The sequence below is a fragment of the Bubalus bubalis genome, chromosome 1, assembly GCF_019923935.1.
Source record: "Bubalus bubalis isolate 160015118507 breed Murrah chromosome 1, NDDB_SH_1, whole genome shotgun sequence".
Taxonomy (NCBI): Eukaryota; Metazoa; Chordata; class Mammalia; order Artiodactyla; family Bovidae; genus Bubalus; species Bubalus bubalis.
Genome location: NC_059157.1, coordinates 132,490,188 through 132,506,589, shown reverse-complemented (window position 1 = coordinate 132,506,589; position 16,402 = coordinate 132,490,188). Strand labels below are relative to the sequence as shown.

Below are 16,402 nucleotides of genomic sequence, written 5' to 3'. Positions count from 1 at the left end.
AATCACCCTCTACATTTTCTGGCCTTCTACCTTCAGACCTCAGTAACATGTCAGAAGACTCTGAAATTAAGATATTAGGTCTGTCCTTTTAGTTTTTCCAGGAGGTAGAGGAGATGCCTAGGGGAATCAGTACACTAGTCTGAAATGTACGAAGTCAACACCCCACCCCACCAAATCCCTCAGCATTGTAAGTTTGCAAGGAAAAGTTAAGTTACTTTGCATTACTGTGATTTCTACCCCACGCCCCCTTCTCAATTACCTAACTCAGGTTACATAATTGAACTATTTTCATATTACTTGACACAAATAGGTAATGTTTTCATATTATTACTTGACACAAGTAGGTAATGTTTAGGAATAAAAGATGAGTGAAAATGCCTTTATCGCAGTTGCTTTTCTGTTTAACCTTTCGCAAAACTTTCCCCTTGCCTTGTATAACACTTACTGATGATAAATAGCTTTGCTGACAGATGGCATTGATTGGACTACAGTAGTGAATTTTTGTTTACTCTAATGCTGATTTCATATAGACAGCAAATTTGAAAAGCTTTGGTCTCTCTCATCAGACATAAATATGGCTTATTTTCATTGAACCGATTCTCATCTATCAATCTCTCTGGGGAAAATGCTAATGAGCCTATGTCTATTGTGAGCATAATGGGGGCAACCAGAACTGCATAATGTGCTTGGTCCTTCAGAATCTCACAGCACCCTGTTTCAGAACCACCGGGCTGCCCAGCTTGTTTCTTTCTTGCAAGTCTAGAGGGGGTTTCTGTTCTTGGAGTTCCAAGAAGGTACCCAGGAAGAGTGTTATACATGATGTCAAGAGACAAGGTCTCAAGCTTTATAAGTCTTATCAGAGGTAAATGGGATCTGAATTATATTTAAATTAAGTCACCACATTGATATGGCAAGAAAAGCACTGGCCAGATGGTACAGAGTACAACAAGGCAGTGACACATATCACCCTCATTCCTTTTACTATTTATGAGTCCAGAATCAGGTCAGCTGCTTAGACGGCGGAATGACCACATTAACTGTTAGTACAAGAAGGAAGCTCGATATCCTTTCCTATTTCTCTGTTTCTCATTCTTCCATTTTTCTTTCACATTGGCCTATATTTTCCTCTTTAGGATTCATTCCCACAACGACCACTAGGATAAAATTACAATCCTACTCAAATGCATTTCTGCTACTGGAAACACAGGGGGGTGTCTATACTTTGCCTCTTCTTTTTCTTAAAGGAAAATTCATAGAAATTCTAGTTTCCATGGCTTTCTGCTTGGGCTTCTTCTACAAATTTAAAAGGAGACTCTCGTAAGGGTGTCAACTACTAATTGGCACCTGCCAAGAGCATTTGCCAGTGACTGAACAACAACAAGGGCATCTGCCATCTGCCTCTGTGGAGACTGAACCCTGTGCTGCTGCAGCTGCACCTTCAATATCCCCGGAGCGTGGACAGTGAGGCACTTTTCGCTCCAGGGAAATTGGTGGAACGGGTCTTTAGATAGTTAGATATTTTCAGGAACTGATTTCATGATCCTAATCCTTGCATCTCTTCATATCTAGAAAATCACTAAATTCCTTCATGGTGACATCAGCTCCTCATGACTAGCAGAAAACCTTTTGTAAAGTAAGCTTTCGATTGCATTGAACTCCTCCTTCACCAAAATCTGATATATTGACCTTCTCCCACTACCTCTTTGGAACAGAGAGCTATCTGAGGTGCTATCTCCTGGACCGCAGGCCTCATTTTGACCCAAATAAAACTTAACTCGCAACTCTCATGTTGTGCATCTTTTTCGTGGATAAAGGTTTGGGGCTAAGAAAGGTATGTGTTGTCTCTCTCCATGGTGCTTCTCATGTCTGGTCAAGGCCCTCCTGGGGGAGGCTGTCTAAAGATGGGAAAGGTGAGTGGATGGTAACAACCACCTTTCAGCTCTAATTATGTATATATTTGTTTGGAAGGGCATTTCCCTCCTAATAAAGCTACAGGGCCCAAGAGGGAAGTAAACTGTTAAGGAATGTTTATAGAAAAGATTATTCCTGTGAGGGTTCAATAAATACTGGCCAATTATGATACTTCCTAGTAGGTGGTTATTTTATATAATTAGAGCACTGAAGCAAATCAACCTCTTAATGCCCACCTATGGGATGACCAATAATGGGCGACCATAGGGAGCTATGTAGGATGATAGATGGTGTATTGGATTGCACATCAAGAGGGAAGGCTGCTTCCAGTGCTCTCTCTGTACCTAACCAGGGACTCAGAGCAACTAGATTCAGCTTTCCAGATCTCGGTGTTCCTGTTTGCTAAATTGGGGTTTTGGGGTGGTATTATGGACTGAATGTTTGTGTCCCCTCAAGATTCATATATTGAAGCCCTAATCTTTAATGTACTTGTATTTGGGGACAGGCCCACAAGGAGATGATAATGGTTAAATGGTGCCTTAAAAATGGGGCCCTAATAAGAGGATGAGACACCAGAGCTTGCTCTCTCTCTCTGCCAGGTGATGATATGAGGATACAGCGGGGAAGACTCTCTTTCTATAAGCCAGAAAGACAACCTTCGCCAAAAACCAAACATATCAGCATGTTTATCTTGGACTTTCTAGCCCCTAGAGCAGTGAGAAAGAAATATGTGTTGTGTAAGCCACCTGGTCTCTGATATTTTGTATGGCTGGCCAAGCAGGTGATGATGACCAGCTAATTAAAATGACATACTTGAGAGTCCCTTGGACTGCAAGGATATCCAACCAGTCCATCCTAGAGGAGTCCTGGGTGTTCATTGGAGGGACTGATGTTGAAGCTGAAACTCCAATACTGTGGCCACCTGATGCAGAGAGCTGACTCATTTGGGAAGACTCCGATGCTGGGAAAGACTGATGGCAGGAGGAGAAGGGGATGACAGAGGATGAGATGGTTGAATGGCATCACCGACACAATGGACATGGCTTTGGGTGGACTCCAGGAGTTGGTGATAGACAGGGAGGCCTGATATACTGCGGTTCATGGGGTCGCAAAGAGTCGGACACGACTGAATGAACTGAACTGAACAGGTTTATAGTTTATAAAGTACTTTTACAAACTCATTTTCTTAGAGAAACTCTAAGAGGTGGGAAGAGCAGAGTATTATTTTACAAATATGGAAATACCTCAAATCACAAGGCTACCACAAGGCTACTAAGTGGAATTCAGTCAGATGCAAACCTGAATCTTTGAGCACTTTTAGTTGTAAATGGCTGTGGTTTTCTTGTTTTTATCATCATTACATTGGATATCTATGAATTCTAGTTTTTAGGTTTCCAGGTAACTCCCAGGTGAAGAATGTCAGATTTATCACAAGTGATACATATGTTTTTTCTCTTCAGAACTATAAGAGTTGTTTCCTTTGACCAGATATTCTCAAAATAAGGTCTAGGATCAGCAGTGAGAACTGAGAATTTAGAAAAGCAAGTTGTTGGGCCCTACTTGGACCTGACCTACAGAATCAGAAATTCTAGGGGGTGGGTGGGACTGAGCAATTTCTGAGAAGCCCTCAAGGGATTCTGAGGCTGCTAAATTTGAGAACCGTGGTTCTGATCATGTACACCTTTGTTACAGGTTGACATTTGACATTTCCCTGGCTTACTGTACTGAAGGATATGCAGCTGCAACTCTGAGTCCTACAATCATCTATGGCATACTGATAAAACTATTTTGAAATGCTTGAACCTACAAGTGTATCCTCTTTACAATGACAATATTCTATAATTTTGTGTTAGCCTTCATTACTTCCTTTATGTTTGCTTGGAATTTGAAAACATTTTAGAAAAAAAAGTTATCTTGGTCAGCATATCACAAACCTTGAATTAAACTCATTCTATTCTAATTAAAATAGTACTTTCAAAAAGATTTAATTTACTATTTATTCAAAGTGGCTAATGTTTTTAATCACTTACTCACGGCACTTGACAATCTACTCCTCCACACTGACCCCTGACATCTCAGTAACTTCAAAGGAAATTCACCTGTACATGAGATTATTCCTAAACAAGAGGCATCCCCATCCAATCAGGATAGAATATTTTAATAGATAATAAAAATAACCAAAATACATATATAAAATTTCTTTTAACATTTATCCTAGAAAGCCAAATATAGAACTAATTCTATTAATTATATGTAAATGTACATATGTATATTATATATGTTATATAATTATACATATAATGAAATAGTTTTATATCAAATGTCTGGTTTTAGAGGTATAAAGATTTTTATCCAATGCTTCCTTTGATTACTTTCCTATGCTTGGAGTTTGAAAACTGGGGATTTCTGGAAAAGAATATGGACTTCAATGCCAATGTGATCCATTTACATTTAAATGACTATAGAACTGTGTGGGTGTGTAATTACATATTATGTGGCACCTCTTATTACTTTAGGACATCAACACTAACCTAAGAATTCTCTGGAACATTTTCCTACGTATCTCAAATAAATCTGGCCACTAAAATTTCACAAAGAGAAAAGCACAATATTACCTTTTAAGAATAAAACTTACACATTTCCAAAATTGCTTTTTCTTATAGAGAAATAACAAGGAAATCACCTTTTACCCCCTTGAATGTGGGAAGCCAGAGTGAATAAAATCCTCGTACTCTATGCTGCTTGTTATTAATGTGCTTACATAAGCAAAACTGTGGGCTTTCAGTGGAAGTATAAGACTTAAAAATCGCATGACTGATAAAATGGCATATAGCTTACACAGCGTTTGTAGAGTGACAGCTTCTGAATGACAGTTTTAATGAGCTTACTGGACTTCTGACCATCACAACACTCCGATTATTTTATTTATCTTCTTTAGATTTTCTTTTGGCACCATTTACTGAGATAATTTTGTAACTATATGAAGACTGACTAACAAATTTCTACCAGGTTTCTGAAAAGACACAGGAAGACTAAATTGAACATAACATTCCTCCTCCTCTGCTGAAATATGTATAATAACTATGAGATGAAGCAATATTAAAAAAACTATTCCACACACATCCACTCACAAACACATATGCACTTTTAATGTTGATCTCTTAAATTCAGGACGAATTTTTAATAGTGTTATAAAGACTAATTAGAGTGTTTTCCCAAATATTTTACTTTGAGGTTGTCAATGCTGTCATTGTTTCTACCTAGGATTTACTCATTACATCAACACCAAATAAACCATCCCCAAAAGGAGGGACTACTTTTTACTGCCAACAGCAAACACCAAAGCCAACTCATATTCATAATTACTCATCTTTTAAAACAAGTTTTGACATGAATGACTCAGCAAAGCTGGGTTACTGCCAACTGGTGCCAACTGGTCCAGTGGCACCAGAGGAAACATGAGAACTAGAGTCAACAGTGATGGAGAAACTGAATCCTTCCTCTTTTGATCCAGGTAAGAAAAGTGTTATTTTCTGAAGAAGCAGGAGAGTAGGCTCTATTTTTTAAAAGACTCTTTAACAGTTAACAAAATGTGTTTAGGCACAACAATATAAATTTGTGAAAAACAACAACTCTCTTTTCTGAATCCCCAAATTCACTTAAAAATAAGCTTTAGGAAAAAATGAAGAAAAGAAAGAAAAGCAGCTCTGGCAGTAGAACAATACTAAAGAACTGTAAAAAGAATGGGAATTTAACTTCTTCATGATTAAGAGAGAAATAAAATAAAACTTTTCATTTTAATAGAGATATGTATAGGTATATGAATTCTCATACTCAATTGCATTTTACCTTTTTTACATTTGCCAGGGAGGTTCAGTCCTTCCATCAGAATACCAGTCTACAGGGCAGGGTATATGGGAAATAGAGATAACACACCCAAAGAAATTAATCTGACATAGTTAAAATGATGGCTAATAGTCCGGCAGAGCACTCAGGCTCCGGTCCCACTTATTAACTGAACTGACGGTTTGGCACTAAGCAGAAACACAGGGCCAAATCCAACATTCTTCCACCCTGGTCTACTCAGGAGCAGCAGAGTGAAGATAAGGCAAGAAAAACCTGACTGTAGTTTGAGTGAACCCTCTAGTATGGACATACTCTGCACCTCCTGGGGAGATGCTTTGGCCAGTTTTCCCTGGAATACTACTTCAGTAATCACAATTACTCCAGGCCTAACAGGCCAGTCTGTAAGTCAATTGTTTCTGGTTGCTCTCTTCTGATGGTCATTTTCCCTTTTATTCAGAAACAGACACAATGGCCCCTTTAATGCAATCACCATGATGCAAAACAAATGGCATGATTAGGAAATTGTTCAAATTCAACTTGGCTTTCTGTAACTTGCTGACTGCCTTCATTCTAATAGCTTCATCTGTTCAGATCTCTGAATTATTTCTCTATCCCTACCTGAACTTATGTCGAAATCATCAGAATCACAGCCACTTACACATGAAATAGATGTGCAGTTCTCTTGTCTCCTTGATAATTAACAAAGACGTTAAGGGCTAATGCCAATTCCGTGACATGAGCTGGATACCTTCCATTACCTGGTATGCCATTGTTTATGGTCTATTAAACAGTTTTCATTTCACCTTATGGGCCTATATAAAATACAAGCTAGATGTTTCTCAAATTACAAGCAGTTTTAAAGACTATTAACTAGCTTCTTTTTTGGTTTGTTTTGAAATTTGAACTCTCTAAATTTACTGCAGACAATCTGTGAAAGTAAACTGGGCAATATGTTTTAAACTTCTCAGTTTTTGAAGCTCTTTTATCCCCCTCCTCCTAAATTATAATTGTTTTACACTAATAGTAGCATTTCTCATTTTCAAAATAAGATACATTCTGGTTCTTGTTTAAATATTTTTTCCAAACCAAATTATCATTGTTGTACTGATTCATTTTTTCAAGTAGGGTTTTCAATTTCCAAACATTCTCTTATTTTGCTCTGTTTTATTTTTCTTCATTCTTACAAACAGGACATACATGTTGACATCGTGCAGAAGTCAGTGCATCAGAGGCCTTAGACAGAGAGGCCTAGCTGCTCTCAAAATCCGTCTTATGCAGGCCTCAGTTAGTCAGGCTAATAAAGCTGCCAGGGCAGAGCTGAAAGCTCAAAGGACTCACAGTTGTCAAAAATCTACAATGCAACAGTAGAAAATGTATGTAAGCATTCACTTACCTGCTTTTGATCAACAATTATTTCCAGGTCTTCGTCACTGCTTAGTTTTCCATATCCTTTTTCTTTACTTTTCTTGTGAAAGAATAATTTTAAATGATCATTTAGTTTCTTTCCATTAATAATGTTAATTCCTACTTAATACTTTTTAAAGATAAAAGTCTTTACTTAACCTTGTTCACTAGTCGCAATACATCATTCTTTATGCCAACCGCTCATGGACAGTAGCAAATATTTTTATTAAATTGTTGGCTTCTGCTTAGCCTCTCCCATCCAAATTATACCTTTAATCCTTTTCTGAATATTGTTATGCTTCTTTTTCAATTCTATAGTTTCAGAAAAGATTCTTTGATAATTCAAGATAAATAATACATTCCTTAGAGTCCTAGGGCATTTTTCTTAAACACTGAAGCTGCATTTAGTGATCATATTATGCTTAAGACTTCAGGTACTAAATGTTTGCTTTTAATCCTTCATATATTTTTAAGAATAAGCAAGTATAACACCACTCAGATAACGAATCTTCAGATTTTCTATGTGCTATGCCATGCTTAGTTGCTTAGTTGTATCTGACTCTGCAACACCATGTACTGTAGCACTAGGCTCCTCTGTCCATGGGGATTCTCCAGGCAAGAAAATACAGGAGTGGTTTGCCATGGCCTCCTCCTGGGGATCTTCCTAACCCAGGGATGGAACCCAGGTCTTCTGCATTGGAGGCAGATTCTTTACCATCTGAACCACCAGGGAAGCCCAAGAATACTGGAGTGGGTAGCCTATCCCTTCTCTAGGGGATCTTCCCAACCCAGGAATTGAACCAGGGTCTCCTGCAATGCAGGCTGATTCTTTACCAGGTGAGCTACCAGGGAAGCCCCAGGTTTTCTGTATTTGCCTATAAATCTGATGAAAACTAATATTGGAAGAGACAACTCAGAAATAATTTTTAAAAGGTAAATAAGAAAATTTTCAAAATTAGATAGCTTAAAAAGTTGGAAGAGTACAGGCCATTAAAAAAAAATATTCTTTACTGGCATTTTTTCCTCCATCTGTCTTTCCCCATAGCAAAAGTTATAAAGTTAGAAAACAACACAAATCATGCCAACAATTTTACTGTTGTGTTCTAGGAGAGAGATAATATGTCTGAGTCTTCTATTCCCCCCTTTCTCCCAGTGCAAGGGTTAAAGGAAATACCAGGAATGACAGTTACTTCTTCATAATTTCAGAAATTATTAGTACCTTGCAGAGGACCAGTAACAAAAAGAAAAGAAAATTCACTACCTAATTAGCTGTAATCCAAGATTGCTATCTTTAAAAAAACAAAACCAAAACCAAAATCCTGCTCAGTATTAACTATATCAACTAGAATTAAGGGAACTATAAATATTTCTTATGTTTCCATCCACTGTGCCACATTAGGATCCTTGTCTTATCGGGAAGAATTACATCCTTCAGCAAACATGACAAAAATCTTCTTTATATTATGGGACATGATTCTTGTCTGTTTTTTCTCTTATAACATTTCAAAAGCAGATTTCCACATTTCCCCACTCCCTCACCCCTCCAACAAACATACCTCCTATTGTTGTGTTTTTTCCCCTGTGATAGAGATTTCCTGAATATTCAAGTACTAGGATGCATAAATAAAATCTGAATTCTCATTCATATATTAATGAGTTTAGCCACTTAGAACAGAACAGATGGCCACAGTATTTCTATTATCATTCTTGTCCTCATTTGAGGTTCCATTTCAAGACTGATGGAAAACAAAAAGAACAAGGTTGGTTTCAATCAAACTGACTTCCTATCACTTTGCTTTCATATCCTTTTAGTCCACTGGTCACCATAAGATATTGTCCAGAGACCCTCTAATGCAAATCATTTAGAAATGCCTTTACTGAATATTGATCTATATACGTACCAAGTAGCTCATTTGCATGACCCGATTTCTGGACAGAAGGACATTAAGTAGAGATGGAATATGTGCCTTTGCATCCATTTCACTGTCAGACATCCCAGAATTCTTTGCACCAGCGGCAGTGGCTTCATTGCCAGAACTTGCTGACCAGAGAACCACAGATCTTGCCCAGCAATGGTATATATAATGCACCACACTAACCGAAATATCTCCGGATCATTGTTTTGACTTTGTAAACATTGTGAAATCGTTGAAACTAAAATTTCTTCTTTTTTTAGCTAATGTTTATCCAAGTACTGCCATGTTCCCTGACTGCTGTTCCAGTTTAATGCTCAAAAAACCCCTCCATCTATTATTAATTATACAAATTTTTGTATTTCATCTTATGCATATGGACTACTCAGCTTCTCTGTCAAAAAAGTTTTCAATGCCCCACCTCAGAATGTCTTGTGATTAGCAAATCACTACTAATATATATATATATATATATATATATATATATATATATAACAATGTTGGCATTCACAGAACATAATTCAAGATTGCCCTTCCTGCCAGTACAGATTCTACTTCTCCAGTTTAATCACAGCTCCTTATCTGGTTTAGTACTAAATTTCCCCAGAAAGAGGCTAGATCAGGGAAGGAGATTATATTCCCAACCACTGTAAACAGAAGTTGGCATTTTCCAAGAGTGGGAGGAGGCATCTGGGTTTGTACTTAAGCTCCTAGTCGCCAAACAGCAGACAACTGTACACAGTCAGAAGCTTTCCAGTTTTACTCTAGAGTTAAGCAATATTTTCTAGCTCACCCCATAACCCCATGTGGATTAAGCCTTTTCTAAGCCATCATGGCTATTCGCTCACTTACTGCTTATTCCTAGTGCGAGTATAATCCTCTTTCAAGCTCTCAGCTTCCCCCTTGGACTGCTGAGATCAGCCAGCCCAGCCAGGGATCTTCTGCTCTCCTCCCTCCTCCCAGCCGGGAATCCCTGTCTTCTATCTATGCACTTGGTCAAGCACAAGAAAGCAACTCCATAGCTCCTGCGTGGTCTTTCACACTGGTCAGAGGACTGACCTAGAAGGAGAAAGAAAGCTAACCTCCCCACTGGCCTAGCATGAGGAGGCGGGGCTTCTGGGGGAGGAGAAGCCAGAAGGGAATCATTTCCTGTGCTCCTCCCACCTCCCTGCAGCCACTGCAGCCTAGGATTGCCCCTGAGGCAGTGAGGTTAGGCCCCTGTCCACCTCAGCCTGAGAGCATGCTACCTGCTGAGAGCAGATTTTGTGCACTGCCTCTCTACATGCAGCTGAGGAGGGAGCATCAGTGCACTGAAGTTAACATGGTGAGGACCTCGAGGTGGGAGAAGTGAGGAAAGAGAAAAATTGCTGAAAACGTCTCCCACTCCATGAGAAGCTTTCAGCTCAGGATAAGTGTCCAATGTCTGACACTCCAAATACAGTATCTCCTCTCCTCCCCACACCGTTATGAACCCTTTCTGAATAACTGGAAGGAGAACTATCTAGTTATATTTTTAGTACTGATGATTTTTTTTTAATATCACTGGATCAGAGCTGCTGTTTTCTTAGGAACATTGAGCCTGATCATCTTTCCTCTCTGTAAATGTTCCATCTCTCTTTAACCCTATCTACCTCCACAAAAATGAAACAGAAAGGTGGGTATATTCACTTGAACTAAATAAACCATAAAACTTGGAAAATGTATAGGAAAATCATACATGGCCATGGATACAGAATGTCTATTATAGAAGAAAATTTTGGAAGTAAGTAACAAAGCAATAATAAAGTCTGATGGGATAGAGACCTGGAAAACAAAGCACTCAATGTTCTTTTTAAAAGAAGACTTATAAGAGTTTATGAAAAAGTGAGAGTTTTAACTGAAAACTTCCAGTTGTGTATGGGTTGAATTAAAAGAATTCATCATATTCATGAGGAATGGAATATACAAGGGAAATTTTGAAAGGGAAAGGAATATATGATTTAATTAATTGTGCCAATTAGCCTCAATTATAATTTTTGCCTAACTATAGATATGAAAATAAGTGTAAAGGTTTACATATAAATATTTAAAAAAATTTTATTGCTATTTCTTATTCAATACTGCAATGTGATAAATAGTAAACCTGATATTTACTAAAGCAAATGTTAATGAAAAATATATAATATACACAAAAGAAACAAAGACCATCCTACTCTTTTCTTCGTGGTTGTCAGTATTCAATTCCTATCTTATTTTTCCTATCTTCAATCCCTTCTTCTCTACCACCTTCCTTCCTGCAGCCTACAAAATTGCTCATTTTTTTCCTGTCCTAAAAGATGACTTCCTTCTGCTTTTCCCCTAAAGGCATTCATTCAATCTCTCTTATCTCTTTATCATCAAACTTGAAAGAGTGGTCTGTGCTCACTAGCCATCAGTTCCGTTCAGTCGCTCAGTAGTGTCCGACTCTTCGTGATCCTATGGACTGCAGCACACCAGGCCTCCCTGTCCATCACCAACTCCCGGAGTTTACTCAAACTCATGTCCATTGAGTCAGTGATGCCACCTTCCTTTCTCTTCACTTCTAAGCCAATCACAATCAGGTTGCAATTTACTGTAATTGCATTCTTGACAGTCACCAATGGACTCTTAATTATTAAATTCTATGGCAGCCCTTTTTTAAAGTTAATTGTATGAGGTGGTTTAGTCACTAAGCAGTGTCCAACTCTTGCAACCTCATAGACTGTAGCCTGCCAGGCTCCTCTGTCCATGGGATTCTCCAGGCAAGAATATTGGAGGGGGTTGCTGTTTCCTTCTCTACGGGATCTTCCCAATCCAGGAATTGAACCCAGGTCTCCTGCATTGCAGGCAGATTCTTTACCAACTGAACTACAAGGGAAATCCTATAATTGCATTAATTAGTCCCAAATGCAATATATGGTTGACTATAGATGTCAAAATAAATGCAAATATTACTTCTTTCAGTGATCAGGTCTGTATCATGATCATGTATTTTCAGAAATATCTTTGCTGTTATTTACATTATTATAGCTATTAAATGGTATTGCCAGCAGCTGAAAAAAGCATCAATGAGAGAGGGGAGGATTGGGAAAGGAGATGCTGTGCTAAGAAGATACTTGCTGAGTTTGTAATGCCTTTGGAAAGTTCATCCAAGGGGAAAGATCCAGTTGTCCAGTTGGATATACGGGTCTATATTTTTAGAAGAGAGATAAGGACAAGACATATGGATTGATGGAGATAATTAAAGTTGTCAGAGAGGTCAAGCTCATTAAAAAAGAAAATGTGGAGACAGAAGAGATGAGGACTAAGGCTGGCATCCTGGAGAATCGTTACATTTAAAGAATGGGCCAAAGAGAAGAACCCAATGAAGGGAAGTGGACTAGGAGTGGGCATAGGTGTAGGAGGAGAAACTCAATGCAGTCAAAGGACATACAGTTGTAGATGGTGTCAAATGCTGATGGAAGGTTAAAGAAGGAGGCAAACTGCATACTTTCACTGTATTTGGCATTTTGGAAGTCATCAAGGATGTTAGGAAAAGAAGAATTAGTGATGATGAAACCAAGATTAAAGTAAATGAATACATTGGTGGTAATGGTGAGAGGGGACTTATTTTCTCTTAGCAAGCTTGAATGAAAAGGGAAAGAGGGACAAATTTGTTAAGGTGGTAGATCTTATGTCCTTCAGTTATAGCTTTAAAGAGAGAAAGAGAGAGAAATAGAAAGAGAGAGCAAGAATGCTAGTGCAAAGACAAAAAATACAGGGCAAGAATACTGGGAAAGTTACAGTTTCCCTCCTTCCCTTGTGTAAAGCTATTGAGCATGTTCATAGTTCAAGAAACAGCAGTAATGAGAATGAAAATGTAGATTCCAGAGGGTGAAGGGGAATAATTCATGAAGCATGAAAGTAAGAACAAAGTGCTTTTGGAGAGGAAAAAAAGTACCTGTTTCTTTTAAAATTATAATTATGTGATATATATTTACAGAAGAAAAATCTAGACATATATTTCAAATATTAAGAGTCTTGCTCTCTGGGTGACAGAATTACGCATGATCTGTATTTTCTCTTTATACTTGGGAGTTCTTCTTGAAATAAGAATGATTTTCTTTTATAACAATAATAAAAAAGAAAACAAAAAATGTGATTACTTGAGAGATCCATAAAATTGCCATAGAAAACACTCATTTAAAGTCTACATTGCAGGTTCGATGCACGATACTGGATGCTTGGGGCTGGTGCACTGGGACGACCTAGAGGGATGGTATAGGGAGGGAGGAAGGAGGAGGGTTCAGGATGGGGAACACATGTATACCTGTGGTGGATTCATTTTAATATATGGCAAAACCAATACAATATTGTAAAGTTAAAAAATAAAATAAAATAAAAAATAATAATTAAAAAAAAAAAAAGAAAAAATACTTCCCAAAGGGGAGGCTGGGGATACAGGCACCATTGGCTTGCACGGTTTTCTCTGACTGTCCCTGGGCTTAAGTGGTAAAATGCTGTCCATCCCTGTCATGAAATCTTACCTACTTATCTGATAAAATATTGCAATAAAAACCACATCAAAAAAAAAAAATAAAGTCTACATTGCAGAAAAGCAACTGGGTTGGGGCTTTACCTTTCCTTTACTACATTTATGGAGGAATAAATGCTAGTTTTTTTAAAATGTAGAGATTCATGCTACAGTTATTACTTCTGTCCCTTGTGGCAAGTGTGGTGGGATGGACGGTGAAGTGGATTGTTTTGTTTACTGCATTTAATACTCCCCTTTCCTTTTCACTCCACCTTATGACAGTTTTTTTGGATATCATTTTGGCCCCATGTCTTTTCTTTTAAAGAAAAAGATCCACAGTGTCAGCACACCTACCAACACTACTGCTGTGGATACAAAGAAATAACGAATGGAAGGAGGGAGAAGGAACTTCGCCCCAAAGACTTGGACTAAAAGCTTGAGAGTTTCTCCATTTAGGACATAAGCTGAGACAGACCTTTTAAATAGAAAGTCACCACCTTACCAATTAAAAAGACAATTCATAGATCTTTTATTTTTCTTTCATATGGAGGAAATAAACCTTCTGAAGAGAAAATGTCATCATTACAGAGAATCATTTACAGAAGGGCTTACACTTGGCGTTTTTCAAAAACTATTTTTTTCTTAAAAAAAAAAAAAAAAAGACATTCACAGTTGTGTTCTTCCCCCACCAACTGTGATGTTATGGCAAAAAAAGAGCCACAGGGTGCAATTTTTTAGTTTTGGGCCAGGCTTGAGCAAACATAACATATGGTAATCAAACTCAGTTCTAAAGGTATATTGCTGAGTGAAAAAAGAAATGTAAGCACAACAAATATGTTGATGCATTTTAAACCATGTTTTAAACCATAAGCATATGGCCAGATATTTAGTAATTTTTTGATTTTAGGCTAAGTCTATTTGGGAAAATAGGTACTCCAGTTACTTACTGCTGCTGCTGCTAAGTCGCTTCAGTTGTGTCCAACTCTGTGCAACCCCATAGATGGCAGCCCACCAGGATCCCCTGTCCCTGGGGTTCTCAAGGCAAGAACACTGGAGTGGGTTGCTATTTCCTTCTCCAATGCATGAAAGTGGAAAGTGAAAGGGAAGTCGCTCAGTCATGTCTGACTCTTAGCGACCTCATGGACTGTATGTAGCCCACCAGGCTCCTCCATCCATGGGATTTTCCAGGCAAGAGTACTGGAGGGGGGTGCCACTGCCTTCTCCACCAGTTACTTACTAGCTGAACAATAAAATGGCAGTGATACACAATATAATTTTCACCGTTGGCTTTGAGGTCCCTCCTTAATGCTGCCTTTTCTATCTTTAGAGTGGCTTTTGGTCTATAAGAGAATAACCTGAAGAGTGTTAAAGCTTCTTAAAATTATTTTTATATTTTCCAAGTTTTTCAAAGATGAGAATTCAACAGAAATATTCATTAAGATCACTCAATCATATGTTATTATACAATGACATTTTCTCCAAAACACAAGTTCAGAGTTCAGTATTAGACATACACCTTCTTACATATCTTTTCCAATATTTTATCAAATTTTGTTAAAAAATCAAACATACAGCAAAGTCAAAAGAATTTTATGGTGAGCATCTATATACTTACTAGCTAGATTTCACTACTACATTTTATTATACTTGTTTTTGGATATCTGTTCATCTGTCTGCTGATTTTAAGGCTAAGTCTAATTGGGAAAGTATAGTACATGTAGTACATATAATCACATTTTTACAGATTCTTTCCTCCAAGGTTTATTTAATTTTAAACCTCAGAAAAGCAAAATCATTGGTTTAGTAAGCTTCCAAAATAAGAACACTAAAAGTTTAGGATTTGTTACCCTACAGCAAATCATTACTTTCATTTGAAAAGCAAATCAGTGAACTACATTTCTAGCATTATGTGCTAGTGACAGGACCTATCACTAGGATTAGGGAAGAGGATTTCTGATCAAAGTGCTGGGATTTTTACAGTTCTCAGTCAAAAGCAAGTGATCAAACAACTCAATATTTTGAAACAAATCCAGGGTGTGATAGGCAGTTCCAGTTGATATTAATCATCATGTCCTCAATTTCATACCCTTTGATCATACCCTGCAAATATCTTCACTTTACTCTGGACTGTGTGGTAAGTATTTACCTCTGGTACATCCAACAAAAGTAGGAAGACTCAGGCAGGGCTAGGACGGCTAATGATTTCTCAGAGGAGTTACATATGCTCCTGGGAACAGTCCAGTACTAGGGTGGTTTACTGAGAATAAGTAGGCATAAACAAAAACTAAACTTGAAAATTTCAGTCATGTTGGATTCAGCAGTATTCCACATTTCTTTGAGGACAATAAAGACACTCCTCTTAACCCTCCCTCCCTTCCAAAACCAAAGAAAATCACATTGAAAAAGAGAAACCAAAAAAACGAAAAATGATGTCCATCTTAACGGAAAATTTTGAGTCCAGTTCTTTCATCTGAAAGGCTCTTGTCTCTATAAAAATCATTTCCATATTTTCTCTAGACTAGGCTCTTGAAGCTGTAAATGCAGTGGTATAGCATGCAATGACAGAGCCATAAAACTCGTTTCCTGCCTGCTAAAGACAATAATGATATATATATATATATTTCAGTCTACTAGATTTCTCAGCATTATGTGGCATTGGTGCTGTTTCCAAGGCAAGATCAAACTAAAACCACTCCCATTTGGCAATTTTATCTGTCATCACTCAAACAGCAGGGAGTGCTTGTTGATGTAAGACAGGTAAGGGGCCTGAGAGAACTAACATTATCATTTTGGATCCTCAAATGGAAATAAATACTTC

At 37.8% G+C, this 16,402-nt stretch overlaps 1 protein-coding gene across 6 annotated transcripts in view; it reads right to left on the bottom strand.

The window, feature by feature from the left end:
- Positions 1 to 16,402, bottom strand: part of PEX5L (peroxisomal biogenesis factor 5 like) — a 318,150-nt gene that overhangs the window by 236,953 nt on the left and 64,795 nt on the right. The window contains exons 1-2 of one of the 6 annotated variants that reach the window (XM_025287935.3): positions 9,063 to 9,507; positions 7,151 to 7,222 (exon numbers count right to left, since the gene is read on the bottom strand). The exons of 1 other annotated variant lie outside the window; for it this stretch is intronic. In XM_025287935.3, the coding sequence (XP_025143720.1) occupies positions 7,151 to 7,222; positions 9,063 to 9,155 (165 nt within the window). In that variant the 5' untranslated portion in view covers positions 9,156 to 9,507. Of the gene's footprint in view, positions 1 to 7,150; positions 7,223 to 9,062; positions 9,508 to 16,402 lie in introns of those variants that run through there. 4 more of the 6 variants (XM_025287903.3, XM_025287909.3, XM_025287928.3 and 1 more) reach the window with 4 other exon arrangements.